Source organism: Chionomys nivalis, chromosome 4, assembly GCF_950005125.1.
Source record: "Chionomys nivalis chromosome 4, mChiNiv1.1, whole genome shotgun sequence".
In the NCBI taxonomy this organism is placed as follows: domain Eukaryota; kingdom Metazoa; phylum Chordata; class Mammalia; order Rodentia; family Cricetidae; genus Chionomys; species Chionomys nivalis.
In genome coordinates, this window is record NC_080089.1 from 77,623,378 (window position 1) to 77,640,097 (window position 16,720).

Consider the following 16,720-nt stretch of genomic DNA (forward strand, 5'->3'; position numbering starts at 1 on the left):
CTACTTGGGGAAAGATGTCTCCCTGAAACCCGCAGCTGGTTTTGAGGTGAGCTTCTCTTGGTTAGGGGTGCTAGTCTTTTCACCAGGGCTGTGCTGGTTGCCTTGGGGATGGGCTTCTTCTTCTTCTCATGTTGCCAGACTGTAGGTGCTCTGCCAATTTTTAACATTTTTATTTTTTCGCTCTTCAGCTTTTTTTTTTTTTTTTTTTTGATTTTCGAGACAGGGTTTCTCCATAGCTTTTTGGTTCCTGTCCTGGAATTAGCTGGAACTAGACCAGGCTAGCCTCGAACTCACAGAGATCCTCCTGCCTCTGCCTCCCAAGTGCTGGGATTAAAGGCGTGCGCCACCACCGCCCGGCTGCTTTTCAGCTTTTTAACACCAAGTTTTTGAATTTCTGAAACTTTTCCTAATTTTTTTTCTGTTTTTAAAAAAATGGGTTGATGCCTTAATTTCTTTCTTAAAGATTTAAAAAAAATATTTATTATGTATACAATATTCTGTCTGCATGTATGTTTGCAGGCCAGAAGAGGGCACCAGATCTCATTACAGATGGTTGTGAGCCACCATGTGGTTGCTGGGAATTGAACTCAGGACCTTTGGAGGAGCAGGCAGTCTCTCCAGTCCTGATGCCTCCATTTCTATGTGTCTAAGTCTGTCACCAAATATGTATTGTGAGGATGAAGACCAAAACCCAGAGCTTATAACCACTTAAGTCAGCCTAGTTGGAATTAACCTTTGGTTCTATTAATCTTGGAATGCAACATTATCCACTTATAGTTTGGAATCCCTGATTGCATCTCTTGTCCACGACTATGAAATCAAATTTGGGAAGTAACTGAGTTATTCCAGCTTCTTTTGCTCATCACGGTGCCCCTAGTTGCCCCGTCTGGAATCTCTCTGTGGACCACTGTGGATGGAAAGATAAATCGCAGTTCCTACCCAGGGCCTGCTGAGTCGACTTCCACATCTTGATGTGCTTCTCACACACACTAAATACAGGTTTAGAACTTGGCTGTTTGTCCACACTTGAACCTGCTCCTCCTCCCTGTACTAGGGAGGTGAGGAGACCAGTCCAGCAGTAGCAGCAGTGCCAAGAGCCAGCTGCACCCCAGGGCACAGTCAGACACTCCTCACTGTACCCAAGTCTTGCTTGCACAGGGAGACGACCGCTAACAATAGGCTGCCCTTAGGACAGGGCACAAGGAACATCTTTAGACATTCAGCAGGGCGAACAAGGGTGGGACAGGAAAGGGAGGAAAGCAATTCTTGCGTTTCCAAACCCTCACTCAGTCCAGGTGCCACTTCCCTTCTTTTAGGACACAGCTGTGCCCCCATGCAGCTCTCTGGTCAAAGTTTCTCTGGTTTCATTTTGACCCAAACTCGACTGTCACCCTCTAAAGTTCCTTTTTGGAATGAGGGAGTTCGAGTCGTCAGGCACTGCGTGTGCCTGTTTTCCTAGTCTTTGGCAGTTGCCGGCTTTTATGGGGTAGCCGTGGTGAAACCTGAGTCATCTGAAGACAGGGATGGTGCCAAATAGGGTGTCAGGGAAGCAGCGTCAGAAAACCTGGGCTGAGATCAGTAACTAACTGTTGGGGGACAGGCGCCCCTGGACGCTTTCATTCTCAGCGCCCCCCTTCTGGCCAGACCCCAACTGTGTGCTGACAAGTTGTTACAAACCCAGGATTCTAGTGAGGACTTCCCGTAGAAAACAGCTACAAAGGACACAAGCATCTTTCTAAGCAGCTGCTTCTGAGTTTCAAGTGGCATCACCTAAATGTTTTCTCCCACTGTGTTTTTTATTTTTATTTATTTATTTTAATAAATACTAGGTACTGGGGTCACACTCAAGGCTAGGCGCCCTCTTTTAACTCAGAGAAGCCATAACATATTCTTAGAAAGAAAAGTATACCTTAATTTTTATCTTAAGAAAAAAGTTTTACTCTGTTCTTATACTTATAAGTAACTACCAATATATTACCCACCGGTATGTGAGTGTGTGTGTATGTATGTGTGTGTGTCCAGGCACGCGCGCGCTTGCCATTTCCCTAAACTTCTGACTCATCGTCTGGGGGACAATGATTGATTTTTTTCCACTTCACATAGCTGCTTTGGATTGCTGCTCACAAGGATGGGCCTGTTTATTCACTCCAGGCATCGGCGGTAGAGCGCTAAACAAGTCCCTGGTTCCCGGTGGCTAAGGAAGTGGGCGCCGTCTGTTTTCCCAGGGGAGCAGGGAAGGTGGGGCAGGTTGTGGCCACCGCGTGCAGAGACCGCTTTTTTCAGCCACGGACGGGCAGCGTTAGCCCGGGAGAAGCCAGAAGCGCCATTGTGAAGCAGCGGGATGGGTGGAGCCATCAAGTCTCAATTTAGATCTCTCTGCTTTTAGGCGCGCCCATTTCAGATTGCTAAACCCTGGTGCGCAGTGGGGGAGAAAGGCAGGCAGGAGGTGGCCAGCCACACCCCGCAGCGCTCACACTTGGTGGGCTGCAGACCCCGCGGGCAGAAGCCGAGATGCGCGGCCGGAGTCTCCTGAGCGCTGCCCACTTTCTCTGCTTGTGCGCGACAGCACTGGCCGCCCCGGGGTAGGAGCGCGGGCCGGAGGGCGCGGGCGCAGGGGACGCGGGAGCGCGCGGCCTGCGGGACCCACCAGGGGGCTTTCTTTACTGTCCTTCTCCCGCGACAACTTGCGGAAGAACGTTGTCCTAGCTCTAGTCCACGTTGCTCTCCCTTTTGCCTCGCAACTTGTTGCTCCTAAATAATGTGTCTCTCTTTTTTTTTTTTTCCCAGAGACATTTTTTTTTTCTTTTTCTTTTCTAAACAGGATGTTTCTACTTTGTCAGTGTGGCTGAGGTGACCAGAGAGTGCCATATCAGAGATTATAGGAAGATTAACAAGAATTCGATAGTATAAAGTACTCCATTTCTCAAGTTTTTTTTTTACCTTCAGCAAAGAAAATTACTATTTATTATTATTATTATTATTAATTATTATTCCTAGGGCTCATTTGTAACTCAGGTTGGTCTAGGGACCCTGGGCAGTTCTGCCCGTGAGTGTCAGAGTGTTAGAAGGGCAGGTGTGCATCACCACACCCCGTCTCTTTGGGGGACTTAGATGCTTCCTGACCTGGAGGTTGCATTGCTGGCATTAATTTCAGATGGTGATTTCAATCATTCCCCCTCTCTCGGGTGGATTAGGCAAGCGCGATTTGAGCAGGAAAAATGCAAATGCCCAGGTGTGTGTGTTTCCTAATAACGTGGAGGAGATGAAGTCATCTCTGAAGAAACTTGGAGACTTGAATTCTGCAGTGGCGTCTGCGTGCTTTGTCTTCTCCTTTGGCTCCTTGAACCGTTTGTGATTAGGTTTTCTGTAGCTTTTCCTGGCATTACTAAAGGGCAGTGGCACCGTTTCAATTGTAATTACTGTAGAGAAGTAGTGTGGAGCCCTCATCTTCCAGGGAGTGGGGACAGTGGAGGTGTACGGGAGGAGAGGAGGAACCGGAAACTGTGGTCGGGCTGTAAAATAAATGAATAGGTTTAATAATTTAAAAAGCTTTGATTTCCTTTGGTTGATAACTCTTTAGGTCTCGCTTTCTGGTGACAGCCCCAGGGACCATCAGACCTGGAGCAAATGTGACAGTTGGCGTGGAGCTGCTGGAAAATGGTCCCCTGCAGGCCACTGTAAAGGCTCAGGTGTTAAAGAAGGCTTTCAACACCACGGTCACCGTCCTGGAAGCAGAAGGAGTCTTTGAAAGAGGTAAGATGAACTGCGCAGTCTCGCAGCAGTAGTTGGAATATGGCAATAGAGCCGCGGGTTAGGCAGTGTAGCAGAACTCAGGTTTTCAGTGACCTCCAGAGTGCGCCTTTGATTCCCGAACCCGTGAAGTCTGAATTGTCCCTGAGTGTTCGTGCTACCAAGTGGACAAAGACCCGGGTTCTTCCCACGGGTGGCTGTGTCACATCTCTCCTGAGACTGCAGGAAGAGCGTCCGGAGATTTCCACGTGGGAGGTGTTTGTGGGCCAGGCCTGAAAACGGTGCTTGCCACTGCTGCTCGTGGACAGACAGACTGCAAGGAGCCTGGGAAACGTAGGCAACAGTTTGCCGCAAGAGCCATGAGCAGAGCTAAACGCTTGTCTCACAGAATGCCAAGCTTAGTGGGTGCAGTGGATTTACTAAACAAGCCAGTGGGAAGGAACAGAAAGACATCACAGTCCCGTTTTGTGGAATAGTAGACCCAGTTTTATTGAGCAAAAAACCCCCAAGAACATAAAAATGATGTGAGTGTGTGGGAAGGGGAAGGGGGCCATGTAAAAAAGTATCAACTATTTATAAAAAGAGCCAACATTTTTGTGTCAGGTTTGAATTCAAATCTGGTCCAGGATTATAATGGGCCCAGGAGCGTCTTTTTTTCTCTCTCCAGGGATTAAGGGGAAATTAAATCTAGCGATAATTAATTAACATACAAAACATCTTTTTTCCCTTAAAATGGGTATTTATTATATTTTTCCTGGTTGCAAGAGCACTATGTGCCCAGTGAGTGCAAATTCATAAGCATTGTCAGTAACGGTAATGAACTCTAATAAGCCATACTCGGCACCCACATATAAACACTGTTAACTAAAAGTGTATGTATATCAGAAACTGAGGTGTAAGTTCCTCTATTGTTGAGTTATTTGTTTATTTTTAAATCATGTAAGAATATATAATGCAGGGTGGATGGGATCCCACAGTAGTTCTTTATATAAAGATGTATTCTTTACCAGTATAGGAAGACATCACTACGTGAGAGACAACTTTGTGTATCTGTGACTCTTTCTCTACAGAAAGTAACAGACTGAATAGGGGAACTGAAGCTGGGAATTCAGATGAGGGTTCTCTGTGCTGGGGCTGGACTGTTTTATATGTGTGTGTGAGTTCCCATGTGTGCATGAACATGTGGAGGCCAGAGGACAACCCATGTGTCATGGCTAAGGAGCTGTCCACCTTGTTTTGAGAAAGGGTCTGTCGCAGGCCTGGAGCTTGCTGCTGACACTGGCTCTTAGAACTGCTATGGTTCTAGTGATGCTAAGGTCACTTCACGGCTGAGCAGCAGATTCCTCATCCACCAAACAGAGGCAATGCAACCGGCGTCTTGTGCACTTACCAAGTTAAAATCTTTTCGTATGTGGTCCTGCTAGACTTTGGGTGCACAATAGTTCCTGGCGTTAGTAGTAATAGCCCTACAGAAGCAGACATAGAAAATGTGTCCCTTCATACGTGGGGACAGATCTCAATCTCTATTCTTGGACTTATCATTTCTGAAAATGAACAAACCTTTGGTTATGGTAGTAACCAAAGAGACGCTGGAGAATGTATCAAATCAAAGGAGATAATTCCTAAGTAATTTCACCTTCATTATTTATTCATCAAGAATTTATGGTTTTGAGGGCAGTTTCCCTGGAATGTACAGGACCAGAAGAACGTGAATGGTTTTGACAAATATTTGAGCTATGCTTGGACATTTACACGCTCTTCTCTCAGTTTTTAGATTTAGTTATATTTTATTTTGTGTATATAAGTGTTTGCTTGCATGTTTGCCTGTATGTGCACCATGTACATGCAGTGCCTGAGGGTGCCAGAAGGGGGCATCAGATCTCCTGGAAGTGTTATAGACAGGTATGAGCCACCATGTGGATGCTGGGAATTAAACCCAGGTCCTCTGGAAGAGCAGCCAGTTCTCTTAACGGCTTAGCTGTCTCTTCCACTCTTAGTTTAGAATCCTGTTCCCTCCCCCCCCCCCGCCCCATACTTTTCTTTATTACTTTCTCCTTTGTAACAAATAGCAACTGCACTAGGGATTTATATTATTCCTTGGTTTGTATTAATTATTATTATTAATTATTATTGTTTTTTTTGAGGAGCATTCCTCATATGTTCAAGGTTAGAATGAATGACCCTAGACCAGAATGGATCTTTAAAAAGGAAAGTGGGAAAATGCTTCCCCGCCCTTGCTTTTGCTGGGTTATGAGGCCATTGAAACTCACATTGTTAGAGGCACTCTCCCTCTTTGAAAGGAGAGTCCCACTCTACAGTGGGAAGCTGGCAATTGTTCTCAGAGCAGATGCTTCCTGTAAAGGCAGGGCTTAAGGATGAAGACATTCCTGCCTCCTTCTCACATCCTTTGCGTTATCTGCCTGCAGCAGTTGAGATCGCATGCCGACAGACGAGGACTTCTGCAGGGCCTGAATCGTTATAGAATCAATATTTTATTTTTTCCCATTACACACATTCAGGCAAGGTCATTTTCAGTCTAGTTAGTTCACCAGTTTCCTCACAGAAAGGTTTTAGTAGAGAGTTATCCTCCAGCAGAGCTAAGGAGAGCGATGTTTCGAGTGGTTAGGAAACTCCCGTGGGCCACAGTACAAGAATAGATTAATTTGCATCAGAAATACTATTGTTACTATTATTAGCAGATAGATTGCACAATGGGATTAACTTTATTTTTTTTTGGTGGGTTTTACTTTAATTGTGTGTGTGCGTGTTTCGAGACAGGTCCCATCTACCCTGGGCTGGCCTTGAACTCATTATATAGCTGAGGTTAGCATTGAACTTCTGATCCTCCTGCTTCAGCTTTCCAAGTGTTAGACTTCTGGGCATGTGTCATCCAGCCCCATAACAAGAATATACCCTAATACAGGCAGAGGAGTACGGCTCTTTGTCATGGGATGATGTGTTTGTTTGACATCTATGGGGGTGGTCTGATAACGTGTGTGAACAGCAGTCTTTTGGGAAAATGTTCCTTCTAAGCTGTGTGGGGTTCTGCCTTTTCAGTACGTGATCCAGTTCCTTGCCTTTATCACCCTCATCTCTGCAGCGAATACAGCTGGGTTCGTAATCTCACTTTCCCTCTTATGCAAGAGGTGGTTCCACAACCATAATTAACAAAAGATAAAGGAACCTCAGTGGGTTGTGTTTGCCAGAGGAGAGAGGCCAGGCACCTCTAGTGTAAGGTGAAGAGTGAGCCTTCCTCTTTCCTCTTTCTTTATTTCCTTTTCCCTTCTCCAATCTGAACAGTTTGTTTGGGAGCGTTCACTGTTTTTTTTTTTTCTAAACAAAATTTACTTCAAATAACAAAAAACAACCTTTTTCTTAGTCTAAGAATTTGTTGCCACCGGTTCCATGTAAACCTGGTTTAAGAAAACGGCCTGAACTGGAGATGTCAATTGGTGATGCCTGCCCGGACATTTCTAGTGAGTCCCTCCCCATCGGGAGGCACTGTTTGCTTAGTTATTTGGTCTCTTTGAGACAGGATCTCACTATGTATCCTTGGCTGGCCTGGAGCTCAACATGTAGACCAGGCTGGTCTTGAACTCATGGAGATCCTCCTGCCTCTGCTTCCTGAGTGCTGGGATTAAAGGTGTGCTACCATCTTTACACTGTTTATATTTTGTGTTGCTTGGTTCTTTGCCTTCCCTTTGAGATAATGAGATGTTATAGTCTCTATATCTACGTCTTCTGATAACTTGGTTTTTGATTTTGTGTTAAGCTCTTGATGAGTTAATAGACTCTGTTTGTTTTATTTTTTATTTTTACTAAGGAAACCTCTGGGGCTGGAGAGGTGGCTCAGCAGTTAAGAGCACTTGCTGCTTTTGCAGAGGACCTGAGTTCTGTACTCAGTACCGCCCATATTGGGTAGTTCATAATTGTCTGTAATTCTAGTTCCAGGGTACCTCACACCCTCTTCTGGACTCTGTGAGCAAGTGTTTAGTATTTAAAATACAGAATTTGAAATATTAAAATTTCCCTTCCATGTAAGGTATTACCTGGGAAATCATGCAGCCTCGCACAATGGCCGTTTGGTGGGGACAGTGCTGTCAGAGGTACCTTTCATCTGTGTAGATCAAGATCTGCCCCGTGGTTTTTATGAAAGTACATTAATTAGTGTAGTGTGTAGGCGGATCCCCGGGCAGGTTTTTACAGGCAACTTTGCAAGCAGAACTTAGTCTAAACCCGTGGTTACATGAGAATTACTTCTAAAGGGCGTAGGTTCTTCATTTACATATCTTCGCCATTGTGTGGGGTAAATATTAGTCGGGCTAGATACGGAGGGTAGAGGACCTAGACATGCATGGCTGTGGAGTCAGGCTGCATGGTTGCAGGTGCTGACCATTCCGTTCAGTGGTTTGTTTTTGACTGTGGGGCATGAGGACTGCAGTGGGCTCCAATGTCATCACCTGATAGTGACTTCCGACTTAACATGATTATATCCTTATTGTGAGGATTAAATGAAGAAAGATTTAAAGCACTTAGCAGGAAATAGCTACGGCTCAAGAAAATAGCTACTGTTATTAGGGAAGAGCATCAATTATTCATGTCCAAGGCGATTATTACTCTCCTATTGAGATGACCCTGAACTTGGAACTCTATCAAAGACACTTTTGTTATGGGAATGGGAAGGTATACAGCACATGGATTTGCTTATAATGCCGAGCACGAAGCATTTAATTTCTGCTACCCAACGAAATAGGCACTATTATGTTAATGTTGGAGACTGAAGCTAAGAGAGAACGTTAGTTTCCCTGATTTAAACAAGTCAGTTAGTGAATGATGAAGCCCGAATCTGAGGTTAGTTCTGTCTGGGTGCGTTGTGTATTCACTTTCCTCTAAAACTTCTTCGGATTTGCTTGCAGTGGACAAGACTCACCTTTTTAAAATCAAGTTTAATGCATTTAAGTGATTTATTATTTGTATGTGTTTTGCCTGCATGTATATTTTGTGTGAGGGTGTTACACCCTGGAGTTATAGACAGTTGTGAGCTGCCATGTGGGTGCTGGTATGTATTTGAATGTGGGTCCTCTGGAAGAGCAGTGAGTGCTCTCAACTGCTGAGCCATCTCTCCAGCCCCAAGACTCACCTTTACAGAGGCCTAACATGGATCTAAAGCACTGCAAGTGGGATTAGGCCTGGTGCTACACACCTGCCATCCCAATACTTAAAGGGCTGAAGCAGAAAGGTGGAATTTGAGGCCAGCCTAGGCTACATATAGAGACTCTGTCCCCAAACAAAACAGAAACGATGACAACAACAATCACAAAAGAATTGTAAGACAAAATGCCACCTTCTCTCTGAATTTACAACTGACCTTGTAACCTGGAAGGGGATGTCGGAGTTAAGTCAACTCAATTACATAATTTATGACTGAGGAGGGGCCTGGTGTCTGGGGCCCCGCCCAAAGCCTAATTGCTTGTTGCTGGGGAAACTGGAAATGGATCCTACTTCTCCAGATCTTCAGTCCAGTGTTCTTTCCGCTGTCTTCTAGCAAACTTTCCTAACGTGTGGAGAAGCTGTGTCTGAGAACTAGGCTATGTTTACAGATGTTGATTCTTCTGATATGGAAGGGAAAAACAGGCTAGTGAATCTTAAAACCCCTGAGAGCTCTGCAGTGCCCTGTCCTGGTTCAGTGTGGAGTCACTCTTGACGGACTGCAGAGAAACAGGGGGAGAATCGGTCAGGGCACATCTGAGATCTAAATTCCATCACTGTGTTTCTCAAGGGGCGGATTGCACTTACAAAGTGCATTTTCATGGCCACCCTTCAGACATGGCTAAGGTCCAGGTACACAAGTCTCTTCTATCATCATCACAGATGATTCTCAGTGACATTAAATGAGAACACCTACCTGTTAGTGTCTCCCAAATTGTACTTGACCAAACTTTGGAAAGTCTGCCAGCAAGAGGCAAGTCCTTGCAAGCTTGATGACTCACCCTCTGAGAGAAGGGCCCCTCCTGAATTCCTATGCTTGCTTTTCAAGTATCCCCCAACCTTAAGCATTGGTGTTAATTTTCGGCAGTAAAATAACATGTTTGGGATTTAATTGTGAATCAGTGATTGAATGAAGTTGACAGTAAACATACTAATTCTTTAAACTTCAAGTTAAACATGCATTGCTCATCTAACGCCGAATGAGTCACTGTTCTCATGACTCACGGAAGGGCTGTGGTGGAAATAGAAGGCAGATCCTGTAAGAATTTGGGATGGGTTACTGTGGAGCCTTTATGTTCTGTTAAGTAGGCTTTGTAATGCTAAAACTTGTCATGTTCTCAAAGACGTTTCTTTTCATCAATCTAATATTCCACGGATGAATGAGGGGTGAGCAATAAGAGGAAGGATAACATTGGAGGAGCCAGAAGAATAATACTTGAAATTCAAAGTGTAAAGCGGAGTGAGTGTGGTGGCTCGTACCCGTCATCCCAGAATTTGAGAGGCTGAGGCAGGGGGATTGCCATGAGTTTGAGTCTAGCCTGGCTTACAGAGTGAGACTTGGTTTCAAGAAACCAAATTGGCCAGGCAGTGGTGGCCTTTAATCCCAGCCCTTGGGAGGCAGAGACAGGCGGATCTCAATGTTTGAGGTTATCTGGTGCACAGATCGGGTTTCCTGACAGCCAGGGCTACATAGAGAAACCCTGTCTCAGAAAACCCAAAAAGCAAAACAAACAAGCCAAACTAAGCAACACAAACACAGAAAGAACACAAACTCTCCCCTCCCCTAAAGAGTGCAGAGGCTGGTGGGTGGGTACTACATTATAGAGACGTGGGAGGGAGAAGCCCTGGGTGTTCTTTCTTAGGAGAGGGAGGGACTACAGGTAGCATAATGGATTGCACATCAAAAAGCTACACAAGGTGCCAGTTAGATGTTTGAGCAGATAAAAACACTTGCCACCCAGCCTGAAATCCTTAGTTTAGTCCCTAGGACCCACCCACACATGAGAAAGAAAGATCTGTGTCGACAGTGTTGTCTTCTGATCTTCATACATGTTCTATGGCCCACGCGCGCGCACACACACATACACATAATTCAAAAATGTAAAAATATCTGGGTGCTGGTGGCACACACCTTTAATCCCAGCACTTGGGAGGCAGAGACAGGCAAATTTCTGAGTTTGAGGTCAACCTGGTCTACAGAGTGAGTTCTAGGATAACCAGAGCTACACAGAGAAACCCTGTCTTGAAATCTAACTCCCCAAAAAACGAAACAAAACAAAAAAAGCTACAAGATAATTTTGAAAGTTTAAATTATAAAGAATTGTTAAATGCGTGATTTATGATTTAAAATTCACACAATCTATATATGCATTGAAACTTCACATTGCGTTTCACAAATGTGTATAACTTTAATGTACCTATTACGTTAAAGAAAATTTGTGGCTTGAAAGATGGGCCAGTTCTAGCCTCACACACTGTGTGTACCCGGAAGGGGAGATACATTCCTTCCCGTGTGTGCAGATGAAATTCCACGCGGTTTACAAACAGCGCTTCTCCTCTTTGACTTGGGACCATGCTGTACCTTCTACTTTTATAGGGGCTCCAGGCGCCGTTCACGACCCCCCTCCTTGACTAGGAGGTGCTTGGTATTTGGCGGGATCCATCATTCCATGTGTTAGAGGAAGGAGGCTGTGCGGGAGGAATGAGCTGGTTTCCAGGATGGCAGTGGGAGGGGCAGTCTCGAGAGGCAGGTAGCGGCTCTGTGGTTACTGAATACATGCTTCGGCTTTTCTCCCAGAGTCTGCAAGAGGGAGTCCGGGGAGGCAGCTAGGTGGAGGCATCTGACAGACGGTTTCGAAATTATAGCTGGGGGAAAAATTAAGGCCTTGTTTTCATAGGGAATGATAGTACTTAAGATGGCAAGACTACCTGAGCTGCACAAGAGAGACAATTTATAAGAATACGGATGATGGCAGGAGCTTGGGTGAGGAAACAAGCCAATGGCAGGCATAGGCAGACAGGAGTTGGGGGGCGTGGAAGATGGTGCGAGCCTCAGAAAGCCAGGGGAGAGAGAAAAGAAAGTTCTAGGCGGGAAGTTTATTGTTGTTCTTTTTGACACGGAGTCTCACTATGTAGCCAAGACTGGCCTCAAGCTTGTGATTCTCCCATCTCTCTCTTCTGAGTGTTGAGACATCAGGTGTCTGACCCTCCCCAGTGCCACTTCCTCATGTGATGAAAGAGAAGACTGATGAATATGGGTAAGAGCGAAGAATAAGATTAACGTGGAATTTGAGGAAGACTTTGGCATAGTTACAACCTTCCTCTAAACTATGTAGATCTGGCTACCTTCTTCTAGGTGGGGCAAAGGAGAGGAATGTCAAAAAGAAAAACAAGTGTTGAACTCTTCCCTGGCGGTGCTCTAAGCTGGACCACTGCTGGAACAAAAGGGCTGGGTCCCGTGTGTGTGTGTGTGTGTGTGTGTGTGTGTGCGCGCGCGCGCGCGCGTGTGTGCGTGCAAGGGTAAAATAGAGAGGGCTGACCAGGCGGTAGTGGCGCACGCCTTTAATCCTACCACTCAGGAGGAAGAGGCAGATGGATCTCTCTGTGAGTCTGAGACCAACCTGGTTTACAGAGTGAGTTCCAGGATGGCCACGGCTACACACGGAAACCCTGTCTCAAAGAGAGAGAGAGAGAGAGAGAGAGAGAGAGAGAGAGAGAGAGAGAGAGAGAGAGAGGGCTGTTTATGATGGAGGTGTGTGTCCTTACAGGTGTAAGGGGATGGGCTGAGTTTATTCCTGTCATGGTGGCTAGTGTATGAGGTGGCGTTCTGACTCACCATATTTTGGTCTAGGTCAAGACAGCAGTCATACAAAAGTGCATGCCGGAGCTTGAGGTGGAGGATTGTGATGGGTCCCAGTCTTGCTCTCTTTTCTACTTTTTACTTTTCATAGAAAAGTTCTTGGAATCGACTTTCTTTAGATTATTAGTGTGTGTTGCGTGTGCAAAAGTGATGTATTTCACGACGACATTCTCATGTGCATCTGTCGTGTTTGCTCTCCCTTCCCTCGTTCCCATCCCTCCTGGTGGTCTCTGTCTTCTTTCTCTAAGTGGCTTCCTTCTTTTATGTCACATATGGAGCATCCAGGTCCCACATAGAAGGGAAAGCTCATAGGACCTGTATTTATGTGTTGCCTTGGTTTGCCTTCAAGGCCCTGGCTGAAAGAGCTCCAAGATCTAGTCGGGAATAGCAATGGGTAACATGTGGGCAGATCTGTGGGGCTTTGGGTTTGGAGGAAATGATTCATGAATTGAAGTCTAAAAACCAGACTGAGTGGTGAAGAAGGAGGCATAAGCGAAGAGGAATGTTTTCTAAGAATACCCTGTAGCTTCCTTGCAGCAAGCACAGTTAGGGATTTATGTTTATGAAAGTATAGCTGCAGAATCGATTAGCATTACTCTGTTGAAATGTGTTAAATATCATCTTAAGGACTAGAAAGAAGGCATTCTTTATATTTATTGTGTGCCAAACTCTATGAGATTATGTTGCAATGACTGTTTCGGAAATATCTGGGTCTGTGCTATCCTACTGGTAGGCACAGCGGGTCAAAATGGGAGTACTAAAGCCGTATTGAAACAGAACTCTTTTTATTTGTTTTTTCTTTTTCTTTTTAATTTAATTAGTTAATTTATTTTGCATTTCTACTGCAGCCTCCCTCTCCTCCCGCTCCCTCCTCCCACCTCTCCTCTGCCTCATCCCCAACCCACCCCTCCTCATATTTGCTCAGGAAGGGGCAGGCCTCCCATGGGCTTCAGCAAAGCCTGGCACATCAAGCTGCCATGAGACCAGGCACCTCTCCCTGTACTCAGGCTGGGCAAGGCAATCCAGCCTGAGGCATAGGTTCCCAAGAACCAGCTGATGCCCCAGGGACAGCCCCTGCTCCCGTTGCCAGAAGTCCCACAAATAGACCAAGCTATTCAACTGTCACGTATATTAGTCAGTCCCATGCAGGCTCCCTGGTTGTTGGTTCAGACGCTGTGAGTTCCCATAAGCCAGGCTAGCCATTTCTGTGGGTTTTCCTCCCATGTCCCTGACTCCCTGGCTCCTACAATCCCTCCTCTCTCTGCAGAACTCCTGGAGCTTGGTTCAATGTTTGGCCATGGGTCTCTGAATCTGTCCCCATCAGTCACTGGATGAAGGCTCCCCATGGCAACCAGGGTAGTCACCAAACCGACCACAGGGGATGGCCAGGGAACTGACCTCGTTTGCTTGCTATGTAGACCATGCTTGGCCTCGAATTCACAGAGATTTACGCACTTCTACCTCCTGAGTACTGGAATTGGAATTAAAACATGTGCCACAAAGCTTAATCTCACATGTAGTTTTTGAGTATGTGGAGTGAGGCTTGTATGACTTCAGGTGAGCTATGGCTATAAAGTACACACTGGATTTTGAATATTGGTACCAAAAAAAGTAATAAACTCATTCTTTTCTTATGTGTTTAACGATAGTATTTTGAACATTTTGGGTTAAATAAGACTTGTTTTTGAGTTTAATTTCACTCAATTCTTTTTGTTGTTGCCAATACATTGCTTTCAAGCCCTGTTCACAATACCTGGTATAAAGTAACATTTCAAAGACATTAGCTCTCTTTCCTTTGGCATTTACCAGTGGCAGACATGGAGGTTCCTCCCTACTCCTGAGCAAAATCATGGCCTCTCTGTTGTTGGCTTTAGTGGACATTCAATCTTGTTCCTTGAGGGTGGAGGAGGGAGTCTCCCCACAGTGCACCATGGGGGGGGTGTGACAGACTTTACCTGCAGAGGTAAATGTAGGTTTTGCTGTAGACCTTTGTCTTTGTTGCCCTGACTTGACACTACCTTATAGCTTCGCAGCAGCTGGAGAGAAATGAACTTTAGAGTCTGTATGCTGCTGACGCACAGTGAAAAATTGTTCTTCCCCATCTGTTTATAAATGAAAAGCCATTCTTAGTTCATAGAGTACATAAAAAGCGTGGGCTAAGTTTGGTCTGCAGGCTGGAGATTGCCTGCCTTGCCATAGCAAGTACTCTTGTACATTTCAAAGTCAAGAACCTGGCCTGACTCTTGCTTTTATGTTTGTGTTGAGCCTTAGTTTAAAGTTTTCTTACTTTAGTTTCTGCTTAACCTAATTTCGCTGAGCCGTATACATGGAATGAAGCATTATGTTTGAATGCCATATTTACTAAAATATTTATAAGCAAGGGGAGGTAGGAAAAAACAAGAAGAATATGAAGGAGTCCAAAGGAGGGTTTAAAAGAGATTGTGAAATACTTGTATTTTCTGTGTGGACTCAATTAATTAGTTTTTTCTTTTTTCTTTTTTGCTAAAATGACAGTTAACTGTTAAAGAGAAGCACCATTTTTAAAGTTCTATTTTTCACATATTTGTGGTGGATAATTATTTACCTTTTGCAGTTCAGCTGGAGATGGAATAATTTCTACATAAATAGAGGATATTGAATAAACTGGTGAAGAGGTAAAACATATTAACAGTGGGGCGAAACCAAAGTTTATTTTTGCACACGACTGCTTAGCAGGGCTGCCAAAGATATTAAGCCTCAGATATTAAGTTGGGTAGACATATAGTGGAAAAATTCTTTCTTTTCTCATAGAGAGTATTTCTGGACCTAGTTTTATTTCCAAATGTACACTACTCGTTCTGGTCAACGATTCTCCAGGGCCACTTGGTGAGGACAGACGTCAGGCAGCAGATGTCTTACAGAGTATGTTTCAAAAGTTAAGGAAAGGTTCGTTCTTGTGGATGTTTATTACACAACTTAAAAATAGCTTCGACTCTATTTGTAAATCAAATGGCCGTTCCCCCCCCGCCCCCCCCCATCATGCCAAGTGTGAAGTCAGCAAACAAGGCTTCTTTTGAGGTGCTGGCTGCTGAGGGGCAGAGGCAGCAGTCCCGAAGGCTCTGAGATGGCCTCTCTCTGGTCAGATGCGAAAGCGATCGGAGGTTACAGTTGTCTGGAAGAACGAGTAAGAAAGAACCTTACGTAAGAGAGTCCTTACATCAGGACTGCGAGAGTGTGGACAGCCATTCACTAGTCATTCCCCATGTCTGAGTGAAACCCGGCCAAAAGAGGAAAGAAATGCTCCCGAAGGTTTGCAAATACCATCTCTTAACTCTCAACCTAGCAACGACAGAGAAAGGGGCTATTATTTCCCATCTATCCTGCTTCCCTTTATTGGTTGGGGGACCCAAGTTATTGTAAAATCTTTTGACTTTCAAATAAGTCCAGTGCTAGCATTTAGTAAGTTCCTAGGAAATTCCAAGTATTTTTCCAAGTATTTTTGCTAGCACTTAGTAAGTTCCTAGGAAATTCCAAGTATTTTTAAATTTAAAAGGAAGACAGCAATAGCAATAAATGACATTAAGCATTTAAAACTGACCTTTTAATAAGGACTCATGAGATTGGTGGTAGGCCTTGAGTGTGTCTATCTACACAGTGCCTGAGGCGCTCCCCATATCCAGTAGGAGCTAGAGGGGCTGAGAGATCTTTGCTTCTGTTCCTCTCACTGCTGGCTTCTGTATCTTTCCTGGTTCCGGGACTGGGACCCATGCGCGACTCAGGCATGCGACTCCTCCTGCTTTGCTCTCATGGGAAACCCTTCAAAGGCGTGAGCTGACTAAAAGCTACATCCAAAACAAAATAACAAAACAAGTATGACTGAGAAATGAGCTTTCTAGCGAGCCCGTGTGGAATTGCCAGCGCTTGCCCTCCAGTTAACCAGCGTCAGGGACTCATTCACTGTAGATGGCCAGCTGCTTTCCTCTCTCTCCTTGCCTGATGTCAGTTGGGTAGAAATCAGTGTCCACATCCCCACCCCTCCCCAGTCTTTGTAAAGCTGGTGGCCCCGGGAGGTGGCCTGCGTGTCATACCAGGGTGGAAAGGAAGCACATTGTTTCCGCCATTCCCTGATCTGACAAATAGCCA

The 16,720-nt window shown here is 45.1% G+C and overlaps 1 protein-coding gene across 1 annotated transcript in view; it reads left to right on the forward strand.

Annotated features, from left to right (window-relative positions):
- The first annotated feature begins 2,410 nt into the window (after nucleotides 1-2,410).
- Cd109 (CD109 molecule) overlaps nucleotides 2,411-16,720 on the forward strand; it is a 111,683-nt gene continuing 97,373 nt past the window's right edge. Inside the window, exons 1-2 of the mRNA XM_057767218.1 lie at nucleotides 2,411-2,582; nucleotides 3,581-3,753. Of these exons, the coding sequence (XP_057623201.1) occupies nucleotides 2,512-2,582; nucleotides 3,581-3,753 (244 nt within the window). The 5' untranslated portion in view covers nucleotides 2,411-2,511. The remainder of the gene's footprint in view (nucleotides 2,583-3,580; nucleotides 3,754-16,720) is intronic.